Genomic DNA, 21,080 nt, shown 5'->3' with positions numbered 1-21,080 from the left:
CCTGTTTATTAAAAGTATAAATATAAAATAATAAATAATAATAGCAGGCTAATATAGCAGACTATAAAAATTTCAAATGTATTGAATTTAAACAAATAATATTTTAATGATTTTGTAATCTGTCTTATTATTTATAAAAATTTGTTGTATTATACAATGTCATGTTAAGTGATCGAAAAACTTTGTTTTGATATGTTTTTCAGTAGGGGGTGATCTTACAATGTCAACCCTATTACCATCATTTTCTATAGTAAACAAATGATATTTAAAAATTTGGTAATTTTAAAAGCATTAGAATTAAAATCGAGCGTGACATTAAAAATTAAACGTATTTTTTCTGTATAAATATAACGATATATAACAATATAGCTTGTTTAAACTTAAAATTATATTACAACACATACTATTTAAAATAGTACAGTGTATTAACAGTTTTTTCTCATATAATCATACAAGAAATAGTTTTCAAATCACCTTATCAAACTGTTTGATAGAATGACCCACCACTGTTCGTGATCCGTCCCTTGGTTTAACTGCAGTTTGCTGTAAAATGATATTTCAGCGATCATGTTGCGTGGGGGGTAAAGGGATTGCAGTCGTGGGATAAAACACTTATTTTCTTAATCGTGGTTATTATTTGTTTTCTATTTTCATCGCATGGGTGGCATGATGTAATTGTTGATTGTGAGTTATCAGCCTCCTACTAATTGCTTTGATGAAGAAGCAATAACCACAGGCGCATCTACACTTTTCAATTAGCATATCACTGAAATTCATTGACATGAGGTATAAGTTCTTACTCCTTATCCCCTCCCTAAATAACAGCATTTCCCTGAAGCCAAGCAGCAAAATTCTGTTACAGCAGCTCGCGGCAAGATGCACCTGCTCTGAGCGCGCAACAGGGTGGAGAGTTTGGACCACTGCCTCCGTCTAGATTTGTCCAAATCTGGCTTTGCGCGTTGAAAGGGATCCCATATTTATCCTACGTCACTATCACAGCAGCAAAATGCAGAGATACTTGGAGATCAAATTCAAATCCATTTATGCACGCCCCCTCCCATCATTTCTTCAGGCGCGCTCTCTATATAAAGGATCTGGAGGCAATGTTTCCACCAGAAGCTTCACGCGAAAGCGAGAGAGAAATCCATAGCATACCAACGGTAAAACGTAAGAGACGACAGAGGATATATGGGCAAAGAAAAAAATGTTTTTCTCAATTACTAAGTAAAAAATTTTTTAATTATCCAAAACTTACAAGAAGCGGCGTCTGCCCGAAATGATGGCTGAGAAGCTCTAACTGCAGGCAGTTTTTACTCCGATTATTCGTCCTTTCCAACGATTCTTTGGACTCGAGAAAATGTACCGGTCCACTAAAGGAGCATCAAAGGCTCGGAGGGATCAAATCAACGAAGAAATTCGCAACTTGAAAGATCTTCTGCCCATCTCCGATGCCGACAAAGCTCGTCTTTCCTATCTTCACATCATGTCCCTAGCCTGTATTTACACAAGAAAGTCCGTATTTTTCTCTCAAGGTAGGGTTAACTTAACAAGGACTTTTGCAAGATTAAACTGACTTTGATTTTGAATCGAGTTCTTGAGTTGCCATTCGAATATAAAGTTATTGATGTTGCATTAGTTCTTTAGATCAGTGTATTTGCTTTTAGGTTCTTCAAAGGTTGAACGGTTCTTGAACATTACATGGTTTTCTAAAGAACTTAAGAACATAAAATGGTGAATCAAGCTGTAAAATAATTTTAAAAACCTTTATTTTTGCAAGCATAGAGCAGATATGTCATATCTGAGGAAGCTCTGTCTCTGTCCAGAGTTCGGAAAGTAGCTAGTCTCTGTCTATGGTGCTGATGTTGCGTTATTTGTGTGGATGTTGTGATTTTTTTTTTTTTTTACTATGTACATATTATAGTACAAATCTTTATTTTGAGATTTCCATGTTTTGTCTTTATCAGTGTCAGCAGGTCATGACGTGAGCGGGAGCATCCTGTCTTTGCCAGAACTCTCGGATCTGCTGCACACACTACCAGGGTTTCTCCTAGTGCTGACCAGTGAAGGAAAACTCCTGTATCTATCAAACAATGTCGCAGAGCACCTTGGCCATTCCATGGTAAGAAACATAAATTTGAAAATAAATATTTTATATTTAACTTTTTAGTACTTTGTTAACAATTGGTGCATGCTAAAAATAATTATTTGGGCTTCATTCAGGTGGATCTGGTGGCTCAAAGTGACAGCGTGTATGATATTATAGACCCAGCTGACCACTTCATTATGAGGGGCAACCTTGTGCCAATCACCACACCTGACTCAGGTAATTCACTCTGTTGGTTTGACACATTCTTTTAAAATAAAGTATTTGAGATGTATTGTACATTATGTAAAAAAGAATCCCCTAATCCTAATGTGTCACTCTTCTTTTTTTTTTCAGACCGTCTCTTTCGCTGCCGCTTCAGCACTTCGAAGTTTGTACGGAGGCAGGGATCAGGGAACAAACTGACGTTGGTTCAGGCACGCTGTCTGCCACCTCCATACCACACATCCTCCTACTGGACCTCCAATCCAGTGTGGGTGTGTTTTTGCTCCCCACTGGAGTCCAGCGTCCCTCAGGTTTCGTCAGCTAGGAATCCTCTCCCCACACCTCCTGCAGAGCAGTCGTTCCTCCTGGCCTGTTTCCAATCTCAGCACAGCCGGGACATGAGAATCCATGCTGCTCAGGACAGGTACAGTATGAGTCCTGTGAATGTCCCTGTCAGTATATGATTGTATTTGAGAGTGAGGGAATAATGTTGATTTGTTGTGCTTCTCTCTCTCTCTTACAGTGTAAGCGTGTACCTTGGCTATGACATAGAGACTCTGCGCTCTCGCTCATGGTACAGTCTGATTCATCCACGTGATCTGTCTCACGCCTCTGCACAACACTGCGCCCTGTGTGAGTACATAACTTTATTTGTTTAATTTTTACAGTGCATAAAGTTTATACCATATATCAAAAAGCTGGTCTAGTAAATGTGGTTTATTAATTGATCATTGTGTCCTTTTTCAGTACATGAAGGTGGGGAGAGGCAGGTGGAGATGGTGGTCCAGGTAGAGGCAGCAGATCACTCATGGGTCTGGCTTTACATTGTTCTTCAGCTGGAGACTGGAGAATATCCCATCAACAGCCTCAACTATGTCATAAGGTATAAAGGCTACCAGCATTTACGTTTAATATACTATAAAATTAAAACAATTATATTTACAATTTTAGTAAAATTATATTATTATATAATAATAATGAGTTTTTTTAATTAATTTATTAACTTAATTTTATACATTATTATTATAATTATTAATAATAATATAAATTATTATTATTATCAATAACAATAATAATAATAATAACAGTTATTCATTATTCTTATTATATAAATAATAGTGACATTTATCATTTTTAATGTTTTTCATAAACTTTTAATAATGGTAATATTAAGTATTATTAATACAAATAATAATAATAATTTATTATTAATAAAATATATTATTGAAATGTAATATGTGTTAAAGATGTTTTATAATATCTTAAATTTTTTATTATATTAAATATATAAAAACTATTATTTATAATAATAGTATTTATTTAAAAAAAAAAACTATATTTAACACATTTATACAATAATTAACAACCTGTCATTTTCTCTGCCCTTCCCTCAGTGAGTCTGAAGCCTGGTCGGTGCGTCAGCAGTTGTATTCAGAGCGGAACCAGCTGGCTCTCCTGTACCAGGAGGCACGCCAGAGCTCTGACCCCCTGTCCAGCCCGGACCAGGTCTTCACACCCAGCAGCAGTGGCCTGTCCTCCCAGTCCTTCGACTTCAGCTTCACCACTTCTGGCCGGAGCTCCTCGGAAGAGCTCCCTAGTACCTCTGGCCCAACCAGCATGGCACTCGACCCCCTTCAAGGCTTTTCTCAGGACGAAGAGAGCCATCCACAACTGCATGGCAGTCACCAGATGTGGAGATCAGCCATGACTGTTTCTGCTGAACATCTGAGCAGCATTAATATCCCAAGTCTTTCTACAGTTCCGCAAACCTATATTGCCCCTCCACCCCTTCCTCCGTTCAAAGCTCCTCCTAAGCGCCAAAACTCGGAGGAGTTTATTTGCACACCTCCTTACACCCCAAGACTTGGAGGGGGGAGTTTCATGTTTGGTGATGAGACCTTCAAATCAGACCATAGCAATGTAGTCAAAATGAGGCAGTCAATAACCTCAGCGCCCCTTCCTGCAAGCATTGGCCCCACTCAACACTGCCGCAAACGTCTATATGAAACACTACCACCTACTCCAGACAGCCCTGGCAGTGATGAATGCATTCTCATGGCGCTGCCAGAGATCAGAGGACCTCTGTATGTAGACGTCCCCCATTTCCCATTCCACAATCCCCCCGAAGGCCTTTTAACCCCCGAGGCCTCGCCCACAAAAAAGCCCTGTTTAAGTTTCTTCCCTCGGGAAGACGATACCGAAAGAGAGCGTATGGAGATCTCGCTCCTGGCTCAGTATATTAGCACTTTAGCTGAAGGTTTCTGTCACAGCCACCCACAAAACACATCAGCTCCCCCTCATCACGCATCGTTTGAGGGCCCAAACTCCTCACTGGCTCACATTGATGTCTTTATGTTTGAGGAGAAAGCAGTAGATGGCATCCCTCTTCCAAATCTGCCATCCACCTCCCCCATACCTCCCTCGCCTTACTCATCAAAGCCGTCCTATCCTCAGCACTCCCCGAGCCGCAGCTCTCCTGTCCACGCGCAGGAGGAGGCGGCGACTCTGAACGGTGTACATCACCTCTGTAGCGTCCAGTCGACGCACTGTAATCACATGGCCGGGGGTGGGCTGCAGGAAGCCAAGAGACTGGAGATAATGTCCTCCCCAGGGTCCACCGCAGCTCCAGCACTTCCTGCCCTCACTCCTGCTCTGCCTTGTGCCCAGTCCCTCCTAGAGGAGCTTGTCACCATGGAACCTGTGTTTGGGGCAGCCGCCCTGATGACTCCTGCCGAGAGGCAACAAGATGAGTTGTATCAACTCCTTCATCAAGGCGGGCAACAGATCTTCTACCAAGGTGAGAAACTATTACATTTTTGCGATTTTAGCATTTCAGTATCTCAAAGTTTTTGTGTCTAAACTGTGCTTTTTCTCTCTTTTCCTACAGATGGAACCAGTGATCACATGTTTTAACATAAGTCTGTGACTTAATCAATGAAGTATGGCATATTGTCATCTTTTACGAAGCTATTTTTCTGGGATAATGTGGTAGAGTTAAATCTTAAGTGTGTTAAAAAGATTTATTTATGTTTATATTTCAATATCATGAAGTCACATGAACATGCATCTTATTCATATTGGACTGTCACTTTGGGGAAAAGTACTTAAAGTAACAAAGGCAATTGCCACTTTGTATTCACTTATAGTGAAGGCTGTGTTTTACTGAAAAAATATGTTTATGAATCACAACTGTTTCTTTAAACCATCGTAGAGTTCTACGGTCAAGTAGAGGATTGATTTCTACCTACAATACTCTCTTTCTGTTTGTTTTTCATTGTGTCAGTGCATGAAAACCATAGAAAATACTTCATACTAAACAATATTTCTTTATGTTTTGTACTTTGTTTGGAGATCCAGAAGTTATGTTATATAGGATTTGCTTACAGTCTTACATTTAAAGGTTACTGGCATTGATGGTTCCATGAAGAACATTAGAAACTTTAAATTGCATAAAATGTTCTTTATAGCGGATAAAGGTTATTCAAATGTTCTTTACACTAAGAAAAGGTTGACTGAAAATTATTTGAGGAACCCAAAATGGTTCTTCTATGCCATCGCTGTGAAAACCTTCCTTGAATATCCTTGAATTTGATGCGCTCTTGTTTTCCAAATATGTATATGAGAGTCAATTAAATGCATCAAAGCAAGGTTCATTGGTGTGTGTTCATTGTTGCTGCCCCCTCCATTGTTCCCTTCTCTCTCTCCCTTTCATTCACTGCCTTTTTAGTGTGTCGCCATGGTTTCCTAGGGCCGACTGACGCAGATGATGAGGTGCTATCTATTTTTCCTGACGTATGCTCTTGACTCAGAGGCACAGTGGAGACAATCAGCCTCCTACACACACACACACACACACACACACATGCATATATGTCCACGAACGCATGCTGTACAGTGAATAGTCAGCCCACACTTTCCCATTATACCTGGAAGCTCATGATAATACCCTATATGGCCCTTCCTGCCTCTCAGTATCTGCTTCCATTTTTTCCTCTTGTTGCCGGGGAAGCGAGATCTTCCTTTTGCAATCTCCACCTCCGGTGGCCCTAAATCATTGTTTGCTTGTCAATTATCCAGTTATGCACCTTTCCATTGAGTCCAACAACGTCTGGTGCTGACCCTCCCACACGGAACCATAGGCCAACTTACCGCCCCGTGTCCAGAAATACTCCATGAGTTTCATCTCTCATGTCTTCTCTTCCTGTCCTTGTGAGAATGATGCGCTTTCAGCAATGAAGAGGAATAAAAATAGACCGGACTGAAAAGAGGAGGAAAAGAGGGAATGGGGAGCGCTTGGAAGGTGCACAAGGACTTTTAGGTGCTTATTCATCCTGCTTTCCTCCCACTCCTCCAATCAGTCAGCTGAATTTCTTTTCATCCTCCCTCTTTCACACATCTGTGCTTTCTCATTCATACCGTCCCATTCACCCTCTCTCCTTATGACTCACCCATACCTCTAACTCATCTCTCCCTTCTCTGCTCTCTCGCTCTTCATCGTCCTCCAGATACGTCCACACAAACAGCCCGTGCCCACTTAAATCATAATGGAAATGCAAAAATGAAGATGCTCTCATCTTGCTTTCATGAAAGTATGATGAAAACAACCACCTACATTGTCTGCACTATTCAGAGATGCACAAAACATTTATATTCTTAAGCTCTAATGCCATGGTGCAACATCAAAAGAACGATTTTCTCAGCAAATAAATTATATTGGTAAAGATATAGCAAAGTAAACAAAACAAACATATGAAATAAGTATTATTTTGACAAGCTATCTTCATCCCAGGGCCTGAGACAATGTCCTTAGTTGTCCACCTCTCATGATGGCCTGCATTGCACCAACATGAAACTTTATTCAGTGTTTTACTTTTGATTTGTCCGTTTTTACTGTAAAGACTGCTCAATGCTGACGTTCAGTGGTCATTAATGGAAGTTGTATAGAACACTTGTGAAAAAACTAAAAAGAGTACTTATTATCAAACTTATGTACTTTAAAAGTATATTTTTAAGTGCAAACTGAGTGTAATGTATAGGTAGGACACTTAATTGCATGTGCATGACACAATATGTAGGACACTTTTAATTTTACATTATTAAATATAATTTTACAGTAAAGTGCACTTTTTGTGCTTAAGTGTGTTAGGAAACACAGTCATGAAAGTATACTCACTTAAGCGGCCTTTTATGTAGTTCACCCAAAAATGAAAAGGTCATCAGTTATATCATACTTTGTTTCAAACCTGTATGAATTCCTTTTTTCTTGTGAACACAAAAGAAGATATTTTTTAAGAATGCGTGTAACTAAACAGTTGATGGTCGCTGTTGAAACCCCCCCCCCCCTCCCCCTCTTCCTCTGTGTTCAACAGAAGAAAGAAACTCATAGGTAAGGAACAACTTGAGAGTGAGTAAATGATTAAAGAATTTACATTTTTGGGTGAACTATCCCTTTAATATTCACTGCTTAAAAAAAGTTATAATAATAAGAGATCATGTAAATTATATGCATGTATTACAATGTTTCCTTTTTTATTTTTCAAAAATTTCAGCCTTTTCTTATACAACTTCTAGAAAGTTACCACACACATTTCTTACTTTAACAAAATAACTCTTAATTCAAAAAAATTAAGACATGCTCCTCAAAGAAAAAGTGTATTCAACCCGTTTTGTATGAACTGCATTTCCTAATGTATTTATTAATAATTTAAATAAAAATATTTGCCACTTGTATTATTTGTGAAAAATTATTTGCCTCAATTAGCAGATTTACCACATGTAAACGTGAAAACCCATCCACTAGATGGCAGTATTATGCAGTTCAGTCTTGAGGTCGTCACTGGTCCAGGATCGAGGAAGATAAGATTCCTCCGGCCGGCAGTCGGAGGCGGTTTGGCAACAGCTGATCTGTGACTGGAGATCAGTAGGTGGCGGTAATGCACCTCTTTCGCTGGTTTGCCAAACCGCCATAAAACACCAGAAGAAGAAGAATCAACCTTCCTTCCGGAGCAGAAGGTGGCGGTAATGCACCAATACGCTGGATGCCAACCGCCATAAAAATATAAGAAGAAGAAGAAGATTCCTCCGGGTCGATGCAACATGGCGACGTGCATGTCGGGAACATAACAGTGAGGGTGAAAGATTTCGTCCTTTTTTCCCCCTTTGACACAAAACTAAAGGCAGCAGTTAAGAAACGTCGGCTACTTTGTTTTAACACAACGTACATGCAGGTAAATTAAAAGTAAACATAAAAGGAATAATTTTACACTAGTACAGTGCATTTCACTATGTTTCACAGTGACACTATACAAATCTTATTATTTGATTTTGTAATTGTTCCTACAGATTAATTAAAAATGTCTTTTCTTGGAAGTCTGAAACCAGTGCTGTTGTCTGTTTTGCAGGGTAAGTCTCAGAATTTCTCAGTAGAAACAGAATTTTGGTTAATGTCATATTAAAATAAATAACTGAAATGAATGATGCCACTTTCTATTGTGTCATTTTGGCAGCGTCGCACTCTGTACCTTTGTGGTCTGGACCTGTGTTCAGCAGGACCATGGCCACTCTCAATCAGATGCACCGTAAGGGCAGACCTCCCCCACCTCGTCCAAAGATCAGTGCCACTTATGGGCATCCACAGCTCAAAGCAGTAGTTCTGAAGACCATGATCAGGAAACCCAAGAAGCCCAACTCGGCCAACCGCAAGTGTGCACGAGTACGTCTGTCCAATGGTCAAGAAGCTGTCGCGTACATTCCTGGGGAAGGACACAACCTCCAGGAGCACAATGTGGTGCTGATACAAGGAGGGAGAACGCAGGACTTACCAGGGGTCAAAATCACCGTGGTCAGGGGCAAATATGACTGTGCACATGTCGTGAAGAAGAAACAGTAATTACTTGAACTGCGTCTAACTGCATATATCTTCATGTCTGTAATAACTTGGATATCAACAAATAAACGTGTTCTGAAATGTAAAGCATAGTGGTCAGGTTCTTATTCATACAGGTATTCCAGTCCAACAGTGATCTGATCCTACATTTTTATTTTCAGTTTGTTCAAGTAGTATTTCAGGTTCTGGTTCTTATTTTGCAAAGCAGAATGTTATCTTCGTCCATCAACTCTCTTTGACAGATGTAAAAGTTGGTGTTTGTCTTTGCTTTTACTATTACTTTGACATGTTAAGTAACTAGTTTGAAGGAGTTGATTTATCCTTTTGAACAAAATGTCATCTGCATGTCTGACATAACATGCTGCGCAAACAATCCCAAAAATGAAGACTGAATTCCAAAAAAGAGTGTTTACACCAAGTTGTCTTCACAGAAAAAGTGAGTTCCTGCTGTAAAGAACTTGTAAAGTTATTTAAAACCTTGTTGGTAAGCGCAACTAAAACTGCTACATTTAACGTGTTTTTGAAATGACCCATAAGTCATTGATGGAGGAAAAGAAACACTGCAGGAATGTCATGTTATGATATAGGCTACAACCCGTAGTATTCCCTCCATCTCGTTTTGCGTAATAGTGGCCTGAGCTATTCACTATTGGAAAGCCAGAATCCAGTTTGGCAGGGTTCTACAGGGCTTTAGGTTTTCTTCATTTGACTTCAACTCTCAGGCTGTGGTTGAACATCTACTTCAGGTATGACTTCTTTGAAAGGGCATGCTAAAATATATTTGTAATTGTATATACTGTAATTTTACAGGGTTATGCTTATAGTAACACCTGTCTATACCGGGCATGTCATACAGGACACGTAAAAAACAAACCGTGGTATCTTTAGCAATTTTGCTTTACAAGTATTTTTTATTGTTAAAGGAGTAGTTCACCCAAAAGATTTTTTTATTGTTCCAAACCTGCATGACTTTCTTCTGCGGAACACAAAAGACATTTTGATAACCAAACCACTTTGACTTTTATTGTATGGGCAAAAGCACTGAGACATTTTTCAAAATGTCTTCATGTTCCACAGAAGAAAGAAAGTGTTACAGGTTTGTTTGTCAGTAGGCCTATACTGAAATGAGGGTGAGTAAATTATGACAGGATGTTCATTTTTTTGGTGAATTATACTTTTACAAAAAGTACAATGTATAAACACTATGGATTATTTAGATATTTCGGTAACACTTTAGAATAATGGTCCGTTGTTAACAAGTAACTATGCAGGAAGTAATAGGTAGTACTACAGTAACACTTAACTTAATACTATTAACTAAAAGAGAAGCAAGATTAACTAAGCAGTAAGTAGTAGCAAATTTAGGACAAAGGTAGTTCCTTATTAGATATTTGATAATTACTAAAAAAATATATCCTCATTGAGAACTACTTGCAAACTATGACCAATTAATAAAGAATAACCAATTAATTACTAATCACAACAGTAACGTCTTAAAAGTGAACAATTGGGTTCTTTGTGGAATCTAATTTATGAATTTGATATCCCCCAAATAAGTCGGCTACATTTTAAAATTGTGACTACTACTCTTACCAAAGGATGGATGTTCAAACTTAAACATAGAATAATAAAAATAATTAATTTAAACATGTTAATAATTAGGAAGTGATTGAATTAGTTTACAATTATGAGCTCATTTTTTGTCTCAGTTCAGTATGTCTCCGACTCCAAAAGACCTATACCTTTAGTGACAGTAGGCTGGGGAGGACTTTTCTTGAATATAAATAATGATGTTCTCTTGACAAAAACAATTCACATCCTTAATGAAGGCATCGACTGCATTTATATTGTGTTAAGCACAAAACCGCATATTACAGATTTCAGTGTCTGGTAAAATATCACTAGTTCCTCACACAAATGTATGACTGCACAGTATGTGTCAGATATAAACTATGTTAAATAACTTATTAAATTACTTAGTAATTACCGAGTGGTTAAAGTGTTTTTCACTTTAAAATAATGGTCCAGATCACTAGTAGTTATACATTTGTGTGAAGCACTAGTGATATTTTACCAGTAGGTCTTTTGGAGTGGGATACATTGATACTGAACTGACACGAAGCAGAGATCATAACTGTGAACTAATTCAATCATGAGCTTGTCAGCATCACTTCTTAATCATTAACATTTTTAAGTGAATTTTTAATTATTAACATTTTAAGTGAATTTTCATTTTTATTATTATTCTATGTTTAAGTTTGAACATCCATCCTTTGGTAAGAGTAGTATTTTTACAGTAGTATTTTTATTTTTACACAATTTTAAAATGTAGCCGACTTATTTGGGGGATATCATATTCATAAATTAGTTTCCACAAAGAACCAAATTGTTCACTTTAAGGCGTTACTGTTGTGATTAGTAATTAATTGGTTATTCTTTATTAACTGGTCATAGTTCACAAGTAGCTCTCAATGAGGATATTTTTACTTAATAATTATCAAATATCTAATAAGGAACTAACTACCTTTGTCCTAAATTTGCTACTACTTACTGTTTAGTTAATCTCGCTTCTCTATTAGTTAATAGTATTAAGTTAAGTGTTAATGTAGTACTGCCTATTACTTCCTGCATAGTTACTTGTTAACAACGGACCATTATTCTAAAGTGTTACTGATATTTCTACTAGAAAACAAAAGTCAAGTCATGTCACCTTTATTTATATAGCGCTTCATAGCGCTCAGTTCAGTTCTCTTCCAATAGTGTCTGTGCAGTTAAGTCAACAATGCTGCCAGAAATTGTGTCCCCAACTAAGCAAGCCAAAAGCAACATTGGCAAGGAACCACAACTCCATCGGTGACAGAAATGGAGAAAAAACTTTGGGAGAAACCAGGCTGAGTCAAAGGGCCAGTTCTAATCTTCAAGACTAAACCTCTGTATTCATTTTCAGAACCATGGAGGCCATATATGAAGTAGAAGTGACAACAGGCTCCATGATCCACGCAGGCACTTTTGACAATGTATTCATTACTTTGATTGGCACACAAGGAGTGAGTGAGCGGACCAAGCTTGACAGCTATGGAAGAGATTTTAAGACTGGGATGGTAAGTTCTTTTTTTCTGTGAACAATATTTGAGAGAAATAGGCCTTTTGTGTACATAGAAAAAGTCTTAGATCTTTGAGTTCAGCTCATGAAAAATGGGGGCAAAAACAAAAAGTGTTGCGTTTATAATTTTGTTCAGTGTATTTGTGCTTCTCTCAAAGTTGCTGGTGCCACACACACACGTTATACCCTGCAGATAAACACCCTCATTCGGAACAGACTTCTCGGTCCTGAGGGTGCGCTGTCATATATTGATTCAGGATTGTTTTTATTTTAATTTATTTTTAAAATTAGGCAATTACCTGTAAATAATTTTCACTCCAGAATACTAGTATTGGAGATGACGGGATGACCAGTCTCTTGGAAGAAGGCACTTTCAGACCTGACCTACAGCTCTCTCTGCCTGCCTGAAGACATCAGTGACCGCGGACTGGAATCTGTTCCCAACTTCTTCTACAGAGATGATGGACTTCGGCTCTGGAGCTTCATAAATGAGTAGAATGATTTAAAAAAAATTCAAAATGGTTTTTAAAATTAAATGATAATCTATCTGTGCACCAAAAATAAAATAATAAATAAATAAAGTAAAATAAAATAAAATACAATTACTCAGATTTGCATTAATCACTTCAGTTAAGTTTTTTTCATGGCATCTTGAAAGCTTTCTTCAATATGTGCAATACAAATCAGTTGTCTTTGTTGCTTTTGGTATCGGTTTGTAGTTTTGTAAGGAGCATGGTGAAGTTTTATAACCAGAGTGATGGTGATGTGCAGTCAGTGGGACACTGAACTTCAGGACTCAAGGTCCTGGAGATCTTCATCCATGGGTTTCTTGAGCAGAGCAGCACAGGTGAGTCAGACGATAGGCTTTGGTTATCATAGCTGTGATGTCAATATTTTTTTCATCATCTGTGTTCCTTTTCTTCTTTTAGGAAAGCCTCAGTGTTTTAGCACAGTGGAGGAGGTCATTAAATTTGTGGCTATGGTGATCTTCACAGTTTCAGCTCAACATTCGGCCCTCAGAGCAGGACAGGTAAGTTAAAAATGAAATGAAAATTATTCTACTTAAAAATGTAATTCTATTTTTTCCCCACATTTGTACACTTAGTTTGACTATGATAGTTGGTTTCCCAATGCCCCTGGCTCTTTAAAAAGACCCCCTCCTACATCTAAGGGAAGCTCAGACAAAAACACCCTACTGGACACCCTCCCTGACATGAAAACCTCTGCATATCTAGTATCAGTCTTTTGGCTCCTGAGCAAACCCTCATTAGATTTAGTGAGTGTTTCCTACTCAACTGACTGGATCCCTTTTTTTTTTTTGCACATACTTGCAAATCCCTACAAATCCTCTCTAATCTTTTATGCAGGTTCCACTTGGGCAATACCCAGAGGACTACTTTTGCCAGATGGCTCTCCAAAACATGATCAGAGATCATCAAGCAGAACTGTCCTTTTTGAGTCCATCAATGACAGAAATAATGGGCTGCAAGTGCCTTACACGTACATGTGCCCTGATAACATCAGCAACAGTGTCAGCATTTGACACAGAGTGGTGTGACTTAAGACTACTAAAACATCATGTTTTAGTATAATTACATTTCATTTTTAGTAACATTTTATTATTTTTAATATGTGGATGTCAGTTGATAACATTTGAAAGCAAGTTTAGACATTTTTTAAATTAAATGTGTATTTTATTGCTATACACCAAGGGTGGCGAAATTTTACTGTAGTATTTACTGTAGATTTAGTCTCATGTGCCAATATTGATTTGATTTAGATGCTAGGTTAAAACATAAAAAAAAAAATCTAAATTATTCAAGATTTAATTTTTTTTAAATATTTTAAAAAATACACATTTTTAATTTCCTTTAAAGGGGTCATATGATGCTATTTTAAAGATCATTATTTTGTGTATTTGGTGTAACAGAATATGTTGACATGCTTTAATGTTCAAAAAACACATTATTTTTCAAATACTGTACATTATTGTAGGTCCTCTATGCCCCGCCTCTCTCAAACACGTAGTTTTCAACAAAGCCCCCTCCTTTGACAAGTGCAGTCTGCTCTGATTGGCCAGCTGACCCAGTGTATTGTGATTGGCCGAACACCACAAGCACGCGTTGGAAATGTAACGCCCCTTACCATAATCGCAAGCGTCAGCTTTCAAAGTAAATATCAAGACAGTTAATAATGTTATTAGTTTTACCATCAGTTCAAGCCCGAAAGGGTGACAGACACAGTGAAGATGCAGTACACAAGCTGCGGTTAAGACAGCTGACGTGCTATGATTTCTGACAGGCAGTTCACTCTCCTGTGATGTGACCCTGTTCCCCTCACACACACACACACACACACACACACACGATGCGCTACTCTGCGCTGCGCAAAACTCCGTATTTGAACAATCAATAGCAAATACTTAAACTAATAACAAATAGATTACTAATAGAGAAGCGCCAGATTGTCAAAGCAAAGTCAGAATTACCTCCTCTCCTAGGTTCACGAAACGGTCGTCCATAAACTTGTAACACTCCAGAGAGAAAGGAAAACTTGAAATCGCATCATATGACCCCTTTAATTTACTGTATAGATTATAGATTCTCACTTGTCAAAATTAGTGTTTTAAAAATAAACATATTAAAGAATTTTAAAAAGAGCTGAAGCACCAAAAAGACATTTGAAAAGGTCTTTATTTTATGGACGAGTGTTTCAGGTTTGATAATTCCATTTAATACTATCACTTCAAATGCATATACTTTCACAGCAATGTTCCCTTTAGAATTTAGGAATATGAACTGTGTGAAGTAATCTACATTTTATGTAGATATGAATATGTATTGAATACAAAAGCCGCAGTACCAATATCCCAATGCAATGACACAACAGTCCAAAAAAATGTTGTTGAATATTATAGTGTTTAAACAGAATTTGTCTGTTACTGATGGAAAAGTGCGTCCAGATGACACTACAAGACCTGGATGGTAGACATTCTTCACAGATGATTTTCAGATGATGAGACAACGCAAAAGCATCACTCTCAGAAGTTCATCATGAGACTCTTTTTAACCAACACATCAGTGTTATTGTGGGTTAAGTTCATCAATGCACCGCCCAAGGTTTTCAGTCTTTTTCGGGAAGTAGCCTTCTTTGACTTTCTTATTAATGTAGCGAGTTGTCTCCTCTCGTGCATTCTGGCTAGAGCTGGCAGAGATCTGCAGGATGTTCTTGAGCAGCTCCTGGTTGGCCTCCACAGACAAACCCAGCAGAAAGTGGAGAAAGAGATCATAGTTGCTATTCTTGGAGCTTAATGCTTTGTCAACTGCACTCCTGAGTAAGTCTGCCAGGGAAACCTTCAAGACCTTCAGCTTGTTCTGCTCAAGGATGTTCTTCCCATGTTTCTTGAAACAATAGAAAACATGAAGAGCAGCGAGGTACTCCTGAATGGTCGGATGAGCGAAGCAGCTCACCTTCTCTGTGTAAATCATGTACTTCTCTCTGTAAAACTCTGTACAGAGACCGGTGCAGGCCATAGCAGGGTACGAATCCGGCAATCCAACGTCATCCCAGTGCGCTTTCTCTATCTTAAACTCATTCTTCTCAAGCATGCTGTAGGACAGCTTTGCGAGCTTAATGAGCAGCTGATCAGCAGTAAGATCCTTGGTGTCTTCGGTGGGGTCGTTCTGCAGTTTCTCAACGGACATTTGAGTTTGACCATGCAGCATAATGGTGTACAAATTGGTAAGAGTTTTGGGCAGCTGTGCCGATGGTTGAAGAGACTGGAACTGCTGCTGCAGCACTTTAGATGCCACCCAGCAGAACAGCGGCAAGTGGCACATAATAAACAGCGTCTTAGAAGACTTGATGTGAGCAATCACCCTCTCAGCAAGGTCTCGATCTGTGACCGTCTTCCTGAAATAGGTCTCTTTCTGAACATCGGTGAAGCCACGAACCTCCAGAAGCTGCTGGACGTGTTCTGGTGGGATCACATCCAGAGCTCCTGCCCTAGAAATGATCCACACGTAGGCGTCATAGAGCAGGTTCCCCCTGACGAGGTTGGTGATCAGCACTTGCACACTCGTAGGCCTGGTCGCATCACACCAATACGCCGTTCTCCGGAAATTAAAGGGGATTTGAGTGTCATCTAGGCCATCACATATGAACATTACCAGGCAGCCCTCGAAATCGAGAGTATCTATTTCCTTCATCTCTGGATAGAGGATGCTGACTAGACTCAGGAGAGTATACTCTCCTTCAAGCATTTTATTCAGCTCCTTGAACTGCAGAGGAATGAGGAAGAAAACATCTTGGTGGACTTTTCCATCTGCCCAGTCGAGGATGAAGTGCTGCACTGCAAATGATTTGCCACATCCTGGGACCCCCCTGGTTAACACCGCCCTTATGGGCCTTGACCTCACATTCTCCTGGATAAACATGTCATTTCCAGTTAATGGCTTCCTGTTCACTTTGCCAGTCTCTAAGAGCTGTTCTATCTTTGATCTGAACTCATGCTCACTGTTGATTGATGCATTAACGCCATCTGTAATGTAAAGGTCTGTATAGACAGACTCAAAGGGGACTGGTTGTCCTTGTTGACTAAAACCCTCATATACTATCTCATACTTCCTCTTCAGAGTCAATTTCAACTCGTAGCGCACTTCATCTGTGGAACGTCACAAAGAAAGGTTTTTAAGGCAACGGTTTGAAAAGCACTATAATGTTTTGGAGGACAAAATAAAATAACTTACTTCTTTTGCATAGACCTAGCAGATATTCAGCCAGCTTCTTAAAGTTCATGATATTAAAGAGTGCCAGCGTGATCTTTAGAGAGACCTCGATATCGCAAAGCTCCAGCATCTTATCCACCAGATCCACAAGATCAAGTCCGTCCAGTGGATCACGGAAGCGCTCTGGATATCGATCCCACAGCAGTTTTTTGAAGTGCTTTAATTCATCATCTGCAAGTTTCTTTAGGCAGCTGGTGAGGGCCTGTGATATAGCAAGAATGTTAGTTTTCTCAACTAAATGGATGACCAATGGTTGTAGGCCTCACCTTAAATGCAAATTCCACCGTCATTGCTGGATGCCTTTTTTCATTTGGATCTACTACCAACTCTGGTTTTACAGGAGCAGGAACATTTTGTTGTTTCACACCTCCTTCCTTCTTGCTCTTCTTCCGTGTGCTTAATTTAAAAAAGAATAAACTTTTTAGAATATATTAATGTTACAATAAATGAAAAACTACACAACTGTTCAAAATGTTGGGGTCAGTAAAATTTTTTCTTAATGTTTTTGAATGAAGTCTCTTATGAATGTATTCTAAAATGAAAACATGTATTATGTATGCTTCTGTACAATAGTTATTTTAATGGAAATGTAAGCATCTTACAGTAACTAATCATGTGAATACATTAAATACGGTAATACGGTTGAATATGGCAAAGTAATATAGGCCAGGATTGAAATTAAACTCTAAATCATCTCTCTATCCATCAAGGGGTGCTTGACACCCATGACTAACATATTTATTATGACCTCTGAGTTGTATATCAATATGACCATGCCATGGTAATGGCAGTTCAAATGGTACGGATGCATCATGTGACTTCCACTCACCTTTCTTCAGCACTGCCCTCCATATTAATGTCCTCATCATCACTATTAAACTCTTCACTGCTAGAAGCAGACGAGTCCCGTCTGCACAACTGAACCCTGTATAAAATCAAAAGCTGACTTACAAGAATGACAACCTTAGCCACAAGCACAGAGAGCAAAGTCTCTTTCAATCTTTCAAATAACTCATAAGTATCATTTTCACTCTTACAGTATGCTACTGATAAAAGCCTCAATCCTATCTTTAAAATGCCCCTTAACTGTATGTAGAACATATTAACTCTGCAAAGACCAAATAAAATATATAAAACCTGTCATGTAATCTCAAAAAACAAACAAATAATAATAATACAAATAAAAAAATAGTCTTCGGGTCGAATGAAGATTAAGTAAACTTGCTGTGTGCGGCAGGGTTCGTGCTCTTCTCTTGTTTCTGACCAGCTGTCACTCCGCATGGAGTCATAACTGGATGCAGGGGACTCTGCTCTCTCCACGTATTGTCTGGTGAGAACGATCATTGTAAATGACAGAAAAACGAAAACATGAAAAAGTCAGTAAATTGAAAGCGAATGAGTTGTAATTAAGCATGTAAGTCAAATAACTCTAAACGTATTAGCTAAATAACATCTTGACTACGGCGTGTTCCCGATCTTACCAGCAGGTGTCGCACTTACACAACAGACAAGCATGCATGCGTCTAACATGTACGTCAACATGGCTATTCCTTGCTGAACCTTATTACACACCAACATCAGATTACCGAAAACCATATTACCCCACATGGTTGGAGAATCCGAGGGTGAATGGAAGTGTCCTCTGAGGAATCACGTCGTCCTCTTCATCCCCATTTTCACTCCCGAAGGCGGAAGCCCCGATTCCTAAAGGCAGACTGTTGTCTGACGCCACATCTACTGCGTCGTCATCCATCTCGGATTTGCAACGTTTCCCCCGCTTGTTAGAAACAGCTCGGTGTTGTTACCCTGATGAAAGCGATACAAAGATATTGCAAAGTCCATTTGCATTTAATTTGAACAACCCACGTCTATTCCTGTGGAAGGACTGCAGTATTGCGTTATGAACGATAAAACTCAAGTTATTTGTTAGAATAGGGCGTAACCCTTTTTAAACCCTGGTTGAATAACGTTTGACATCAATTTGTCGTTACAGTGATATGTATTGTGAAACAATGGTGCTAGAATGGCACACAGTGAGTAGTTTAGCAACTGACAGCCAATCATAAACTGCCTCTGTGCTTACTTAATTAAATATTCATGTGCTTTGCACACTCGCTGAACTTTAAAGGTGGGGTAAGCGATTTCTGGTAGCCAATGTTGACATTTGAAATCACCAAAACAAACACGCTCCTACCCCAAAAGGGTCTCGCCCCTATTTTGATAGCTCCGCCCCACACATTCGTACACAACCCAGGCAACGATTAGTTCTGTGAAGCAAAGTCTACACCGGACGCGAGTGGCGCGGCACGCTTACTGCTGATTGGCTACAAGTTTGTTTTGGTATTCGGCCCGAATCAGTTTTCTAAAGCGTTTTTGAAAAATCGCTTACCCCACCTTTAATGTGTTGTTTTACTTTAGCATCTAGGGGGGAAAAAAATCGAACACTGATTGAAATGCTTTAAAGGGATAGTTCACCCAAAAATGAACATTTTATGTTTATCTGCTTATCCCCAGGATTTTCATTTTTTGGGTGAACTATCCCTTTAACTAAGATTTTTGGAGACTCTACACAAGGCTAGAGCAGATTTACCCGGCGTCATTTTTAAAGAAGTTATACTGGTCCAGTCAATGTTGTTGGTCTCATACATAGGCCTACGTACATACAAACATTAGCCCAAGGTTTACCAATGTACAGTGTGAAAAAAATTACCCCAGAATACTAGAAAAATTGGAGAAATGAATTACACTGTAGAGAAAAGCCAATATTTGGTCACCTTGTAGACTGAAAGAAACCTTTTGTACTCACTTTATAGGCCCTTATATGTGGTCAGATGAGTTTGCAAATATAGAATGCTATAGGGGTTATGCGCAACAGACTTCCGTATTCTGTTAACCGGGTCTCGTCGCTTCCGAGCTAGTTTAACTGATTATCTTAAAAGTCCATAGATATCGCTATTATTTAATACGGCTGTTAACACGTTCTCCGACAAGTGGAAGCAATGAGACCTGTTTGGGTTTGGTCAGGTGATGTTCGACATATAACGTTACCCTATTAAAAGAGCTTCCGATAGAGATTGAAGTGTAGCTATAGCAGCTGTCTAATGAGTTCACCTTTGTTTATTTCTGTAGCAATGCTTCTGACTCCAAAGTCCTCTCGATCCACGCCTGGCTTCACATAAAATTGCGGAAGATGAAACAAAACCGGTTGGTTAACTTTTGAGTTAATTGTTTTGCATAAATGATTTTCCTTTATGATTAATTCCTGGGCCCGTAAGCCAATGCAAGACCGTATATATTAAACTTAACCAGCGAACATACATGTAGCTAGCAAACGCGCACCTACAGTATCTGATCAGTATCACTTTCGGTTTGAAGTTGTGTACTTACTTTCCTGTTTTCTTAAAGAGACAGCAGTAAAGATATTTAAGTGACGTAGATTTTGTAGTTGTTAGTAGAGACCGTAGTAGACGATAGATATCTGTCACCTGATAGCCTACCTTAACCTCTTAAGACCCGGCAAAACATTTTAGGAAAAAAACTGTATTTTTTCATGTCATTACATTGTTTAGAGCATTAAAAAAATGTAACAATGATATTTCATTCATAAGTTATGCTACGTCCTTGGTAGAGGACTCAATTAAAAAAAATAAAAATATATGAATGAGCATGCAAAGGCAAAAACATTAGATTTTTTAAAATCACCAGTTCATTTTTAGTTTTCAGGACTTTTTTTTTTTTTTTACCAAACTTTGTATAAAGATAATTGTCAACTATGTTATAACAGAATGATTTGATATACCATTTTTCTTTATACAAAATGTGTGTAAAATGGCCATAAACAGGTTTTCTCTTTATATATAATGTATACATCTAATTTGCATATTAATGTGTTTTTGGGGCAACATGTAATGAAAAAAGAAGTGTAATAATGGGAGTAATAATTGACAAGATTTTCATAATAATATATAATATTTCATAGGAATAGTGAAATATCAT

The 21,080-nt window shown here is 38.5% G+C and overlaps 4 protein-coding genes and 1 long non-coding RNA gene across 6 annotated transcripts in view; 4 read left to right on the top strand and 1 right to left on the bottom strand.

The window, feature by feature from the left end:
• Positions 1-1,357: 1,357 nt before the first annotated feature.
• On the top strand, positions 1,358-5,221 carry LOC107669337 (neuronal PAS domain-containing protein 4-like). The gene is made up of 8 exons (XM_016461504.1): positions 1,358-1,532; positions 1,965-2,119; positions 2,221-2,323; positions 2,441-2,732; positions 2,832-2,941; positions 3,056-3,191; positions 3,703-5,105; positions 5,196-5,221. The coding sequence occupies exons 1-8, from the start codon at positions 1,358-1,360 to the stop codon at positions 5,219-5,221; spliced, it is 2,400 nt and encodes a 799-aa protein (XP_016316990.1).
• Positions 5,222-8,378: 3,157 nt separating this feature from the next.
• Positions 8,379-9,286, top strand: LOC107669327 (28S ribosomal protein S12, mitochondrial-like). The gene is made up of 3 exons (XM_016461497.1): positions 8,379-8,535; positions 8,651-8,710; positions 8,815-9,286. Exons 2-3 carry the CDS (start codon positions 8,662-8,664, stop codon positions 9,195-9,197), a joined length of 432 nt encoding a protein of 143 aa, XP_016316983.1. The 5' UTR covers positions 8,379-8,535; positions 8,651-8,661; the 3' UTR covers positions 9,198-9,286.
• Positions 9,287-13,241: 3,955 nt separating this feature from the next.
• Positions 13,242-13,927, top strand: LOC107669338 (hydroperoxide isomerase ALOXE3-like). Its single transcript, XM_016461505.1, has 3 exons — positions 13,242-13,327; positions 13,403-13,573; positions 13,665-13,927. The coding sequence occupies exons 1-3, from the start codon at positions 13,277-13,279 to the stop codon at positions 13,887-13,889; spliced, it is 447 nt and encodes a 148-aa protein (XP_016316991.1). The 5' UTR covers positions 13,242-13,276; the 3' UTR covers positions 13,890-13,927.
• Positions 13,928-14,929: 1,002 nt separating this feature from the next.
• LOC107669395 (protein NLRC3-like) lies at positions 14,930-20,440 on the bottom strand. Of its 2 annotated transcripts, none has more exons than XM_016461604.1 (8): positions 20,424-20,440; positions 20,196-20,249; positions 18,686-18,890; positions 18,310-18,411; positions 17,914-18,009; positions 17,351-17,480; positions 17,046-17,286; positions 14,930-16,960 (listed from the first exon to the last, which is right to left on the bottom strand). In XM_016461604.1, exons 3-8 carry the CDS (start codon positions 18,835-18,837, stop codon positions 15,381-15,383), a joined length of 2,301 nt encoding a protein of 766 aa, XP_016317090.1. In that variant the 5' UTR covers positions 18,838-18,890; positions 20,196-20,249; positions 20,424-20,440; the 3' UTR covers positions 14,930-15,380. The 2 variants fall into 2 exon arrangements, with proteins under 2 accessions (XP_016317090.1, XP_016317088.1); XM_016461602.1 differs by lacking the exon at positions 20,424-20,440 and adding an exon at positions 20,403-20,421.
• The window catches only part of LOC107669396 (uncharacterized), a 2,184-nt gene continuing 1,299 nt past the window's right edge, over positions 20,196-21,080 (top strand). Inside the window, exon 1 of the long non-coding RNA XR_001631985.1 lies at positions 20,196-20,288. This is a non-coding gene — a long non-coding RNA (uncharacterized LOC107669396). The remainder of the gene's footprint in view (positions 20,289-21,080) is intronic.

This window comes from Sinocyclocheilus anshuiensis, unplaced genomic scaffold (assembly GCF_001515605.1).
Source record: "Sinocyclocheilus anshuiensis isolate Anshui unplaced genomic scaffold, SAMN03320099.WGS_v1.1 scaffold180, whole genome shotgun sequence".
Taxonomy (NCBI): domain Eukaryota; kingdom Metazoa; phylum Chordata; class Actinopteri; order Cypriniformes; family Cyprinidae; genus Sinocyclocheilus; species Sinocyclocheilus anshuiensis.
The sequence above is the reverse complement of the archived record's forward strand: the minus strand, read 5'-3'. Positions and strand labels throughout refer to the sequence as shown.

Coding starts and splice junctions, on each gene's coding strand:
- LOC107669337 (XM_016461504.1), top strand. CDS start 1,358: ATGTACCGGTCCACTAAAGGAGCATCAAAGGCTCGGAGGGATCAAATC. Junction 2,120..2,220: donor AGCACCTTGGCCATTCCATG/GTAAGAAACATA, acceptor GGCTTCATTCAG/GTGGATCTGGTGGCTCAAAG. Junction 3,192..3,702: donor AGCCTCAACTATGTCATAAG/GTATAAAGGCTA, acceptor CCCTTCCCTCAG/TGAGTCTGAAGCCTGGTCGG.
- LOC107669327 (XM_016461497.1), top strand. CDS start 8,662: ATGTCTTTTCTTGGAAGTCTGAAACCAGTGCTGTTGTCTGTTTTGCAG. Junction 8,711..8,814: donor GCTGTTGTCTGTTTTGCAGG/GTAAGTCTCAGA, acceptor TCATTTTGGCAG/CGTCGCACTCTGTACCTTTG.
- LOC107669338 (XM_016461505.1), top strand. CDS start 13,277: ATGGTGATCTTCACAGTTTCAGCTCAACATTCGGCCCTCAGAGCAGGA. Junction 13,328..13,402: donor CGGCCCTCAGAGCAGGACAG/GTAAGTTAAAAA, acceptor TTGTACACTTAG/TTTGACTATGATAGTTGGTT. Junction 13,574..13,664: donor GCAAACCCTCATTAGATTTA/GTGAGTGTTTCC, acceptor TCTTTTATGCAG/GTTCCACTTGGGCAATACCC.
- LOC107669395 (XM_016461604.1), bottom strand. CDS start 18,837: ATGGATGACGACGCAGTAGATGTGGCGTCAGACAACAGTCTGCCTTTA. Junction 17,481..17,913: donor GAGGGCAGTGCTGAAGAAAG/GTGAGTGGAAGT, acceptor TTTTAAATTAAG/CACACGGAAGAAGAGCAAGA. Junction 17,287..17,350: donor CGGTGGAATTTGCATTTAAG/GTGAGGCCTACA, acceptor GCTATATCACAG/GCCCTCACCAGCTGCCTAAA.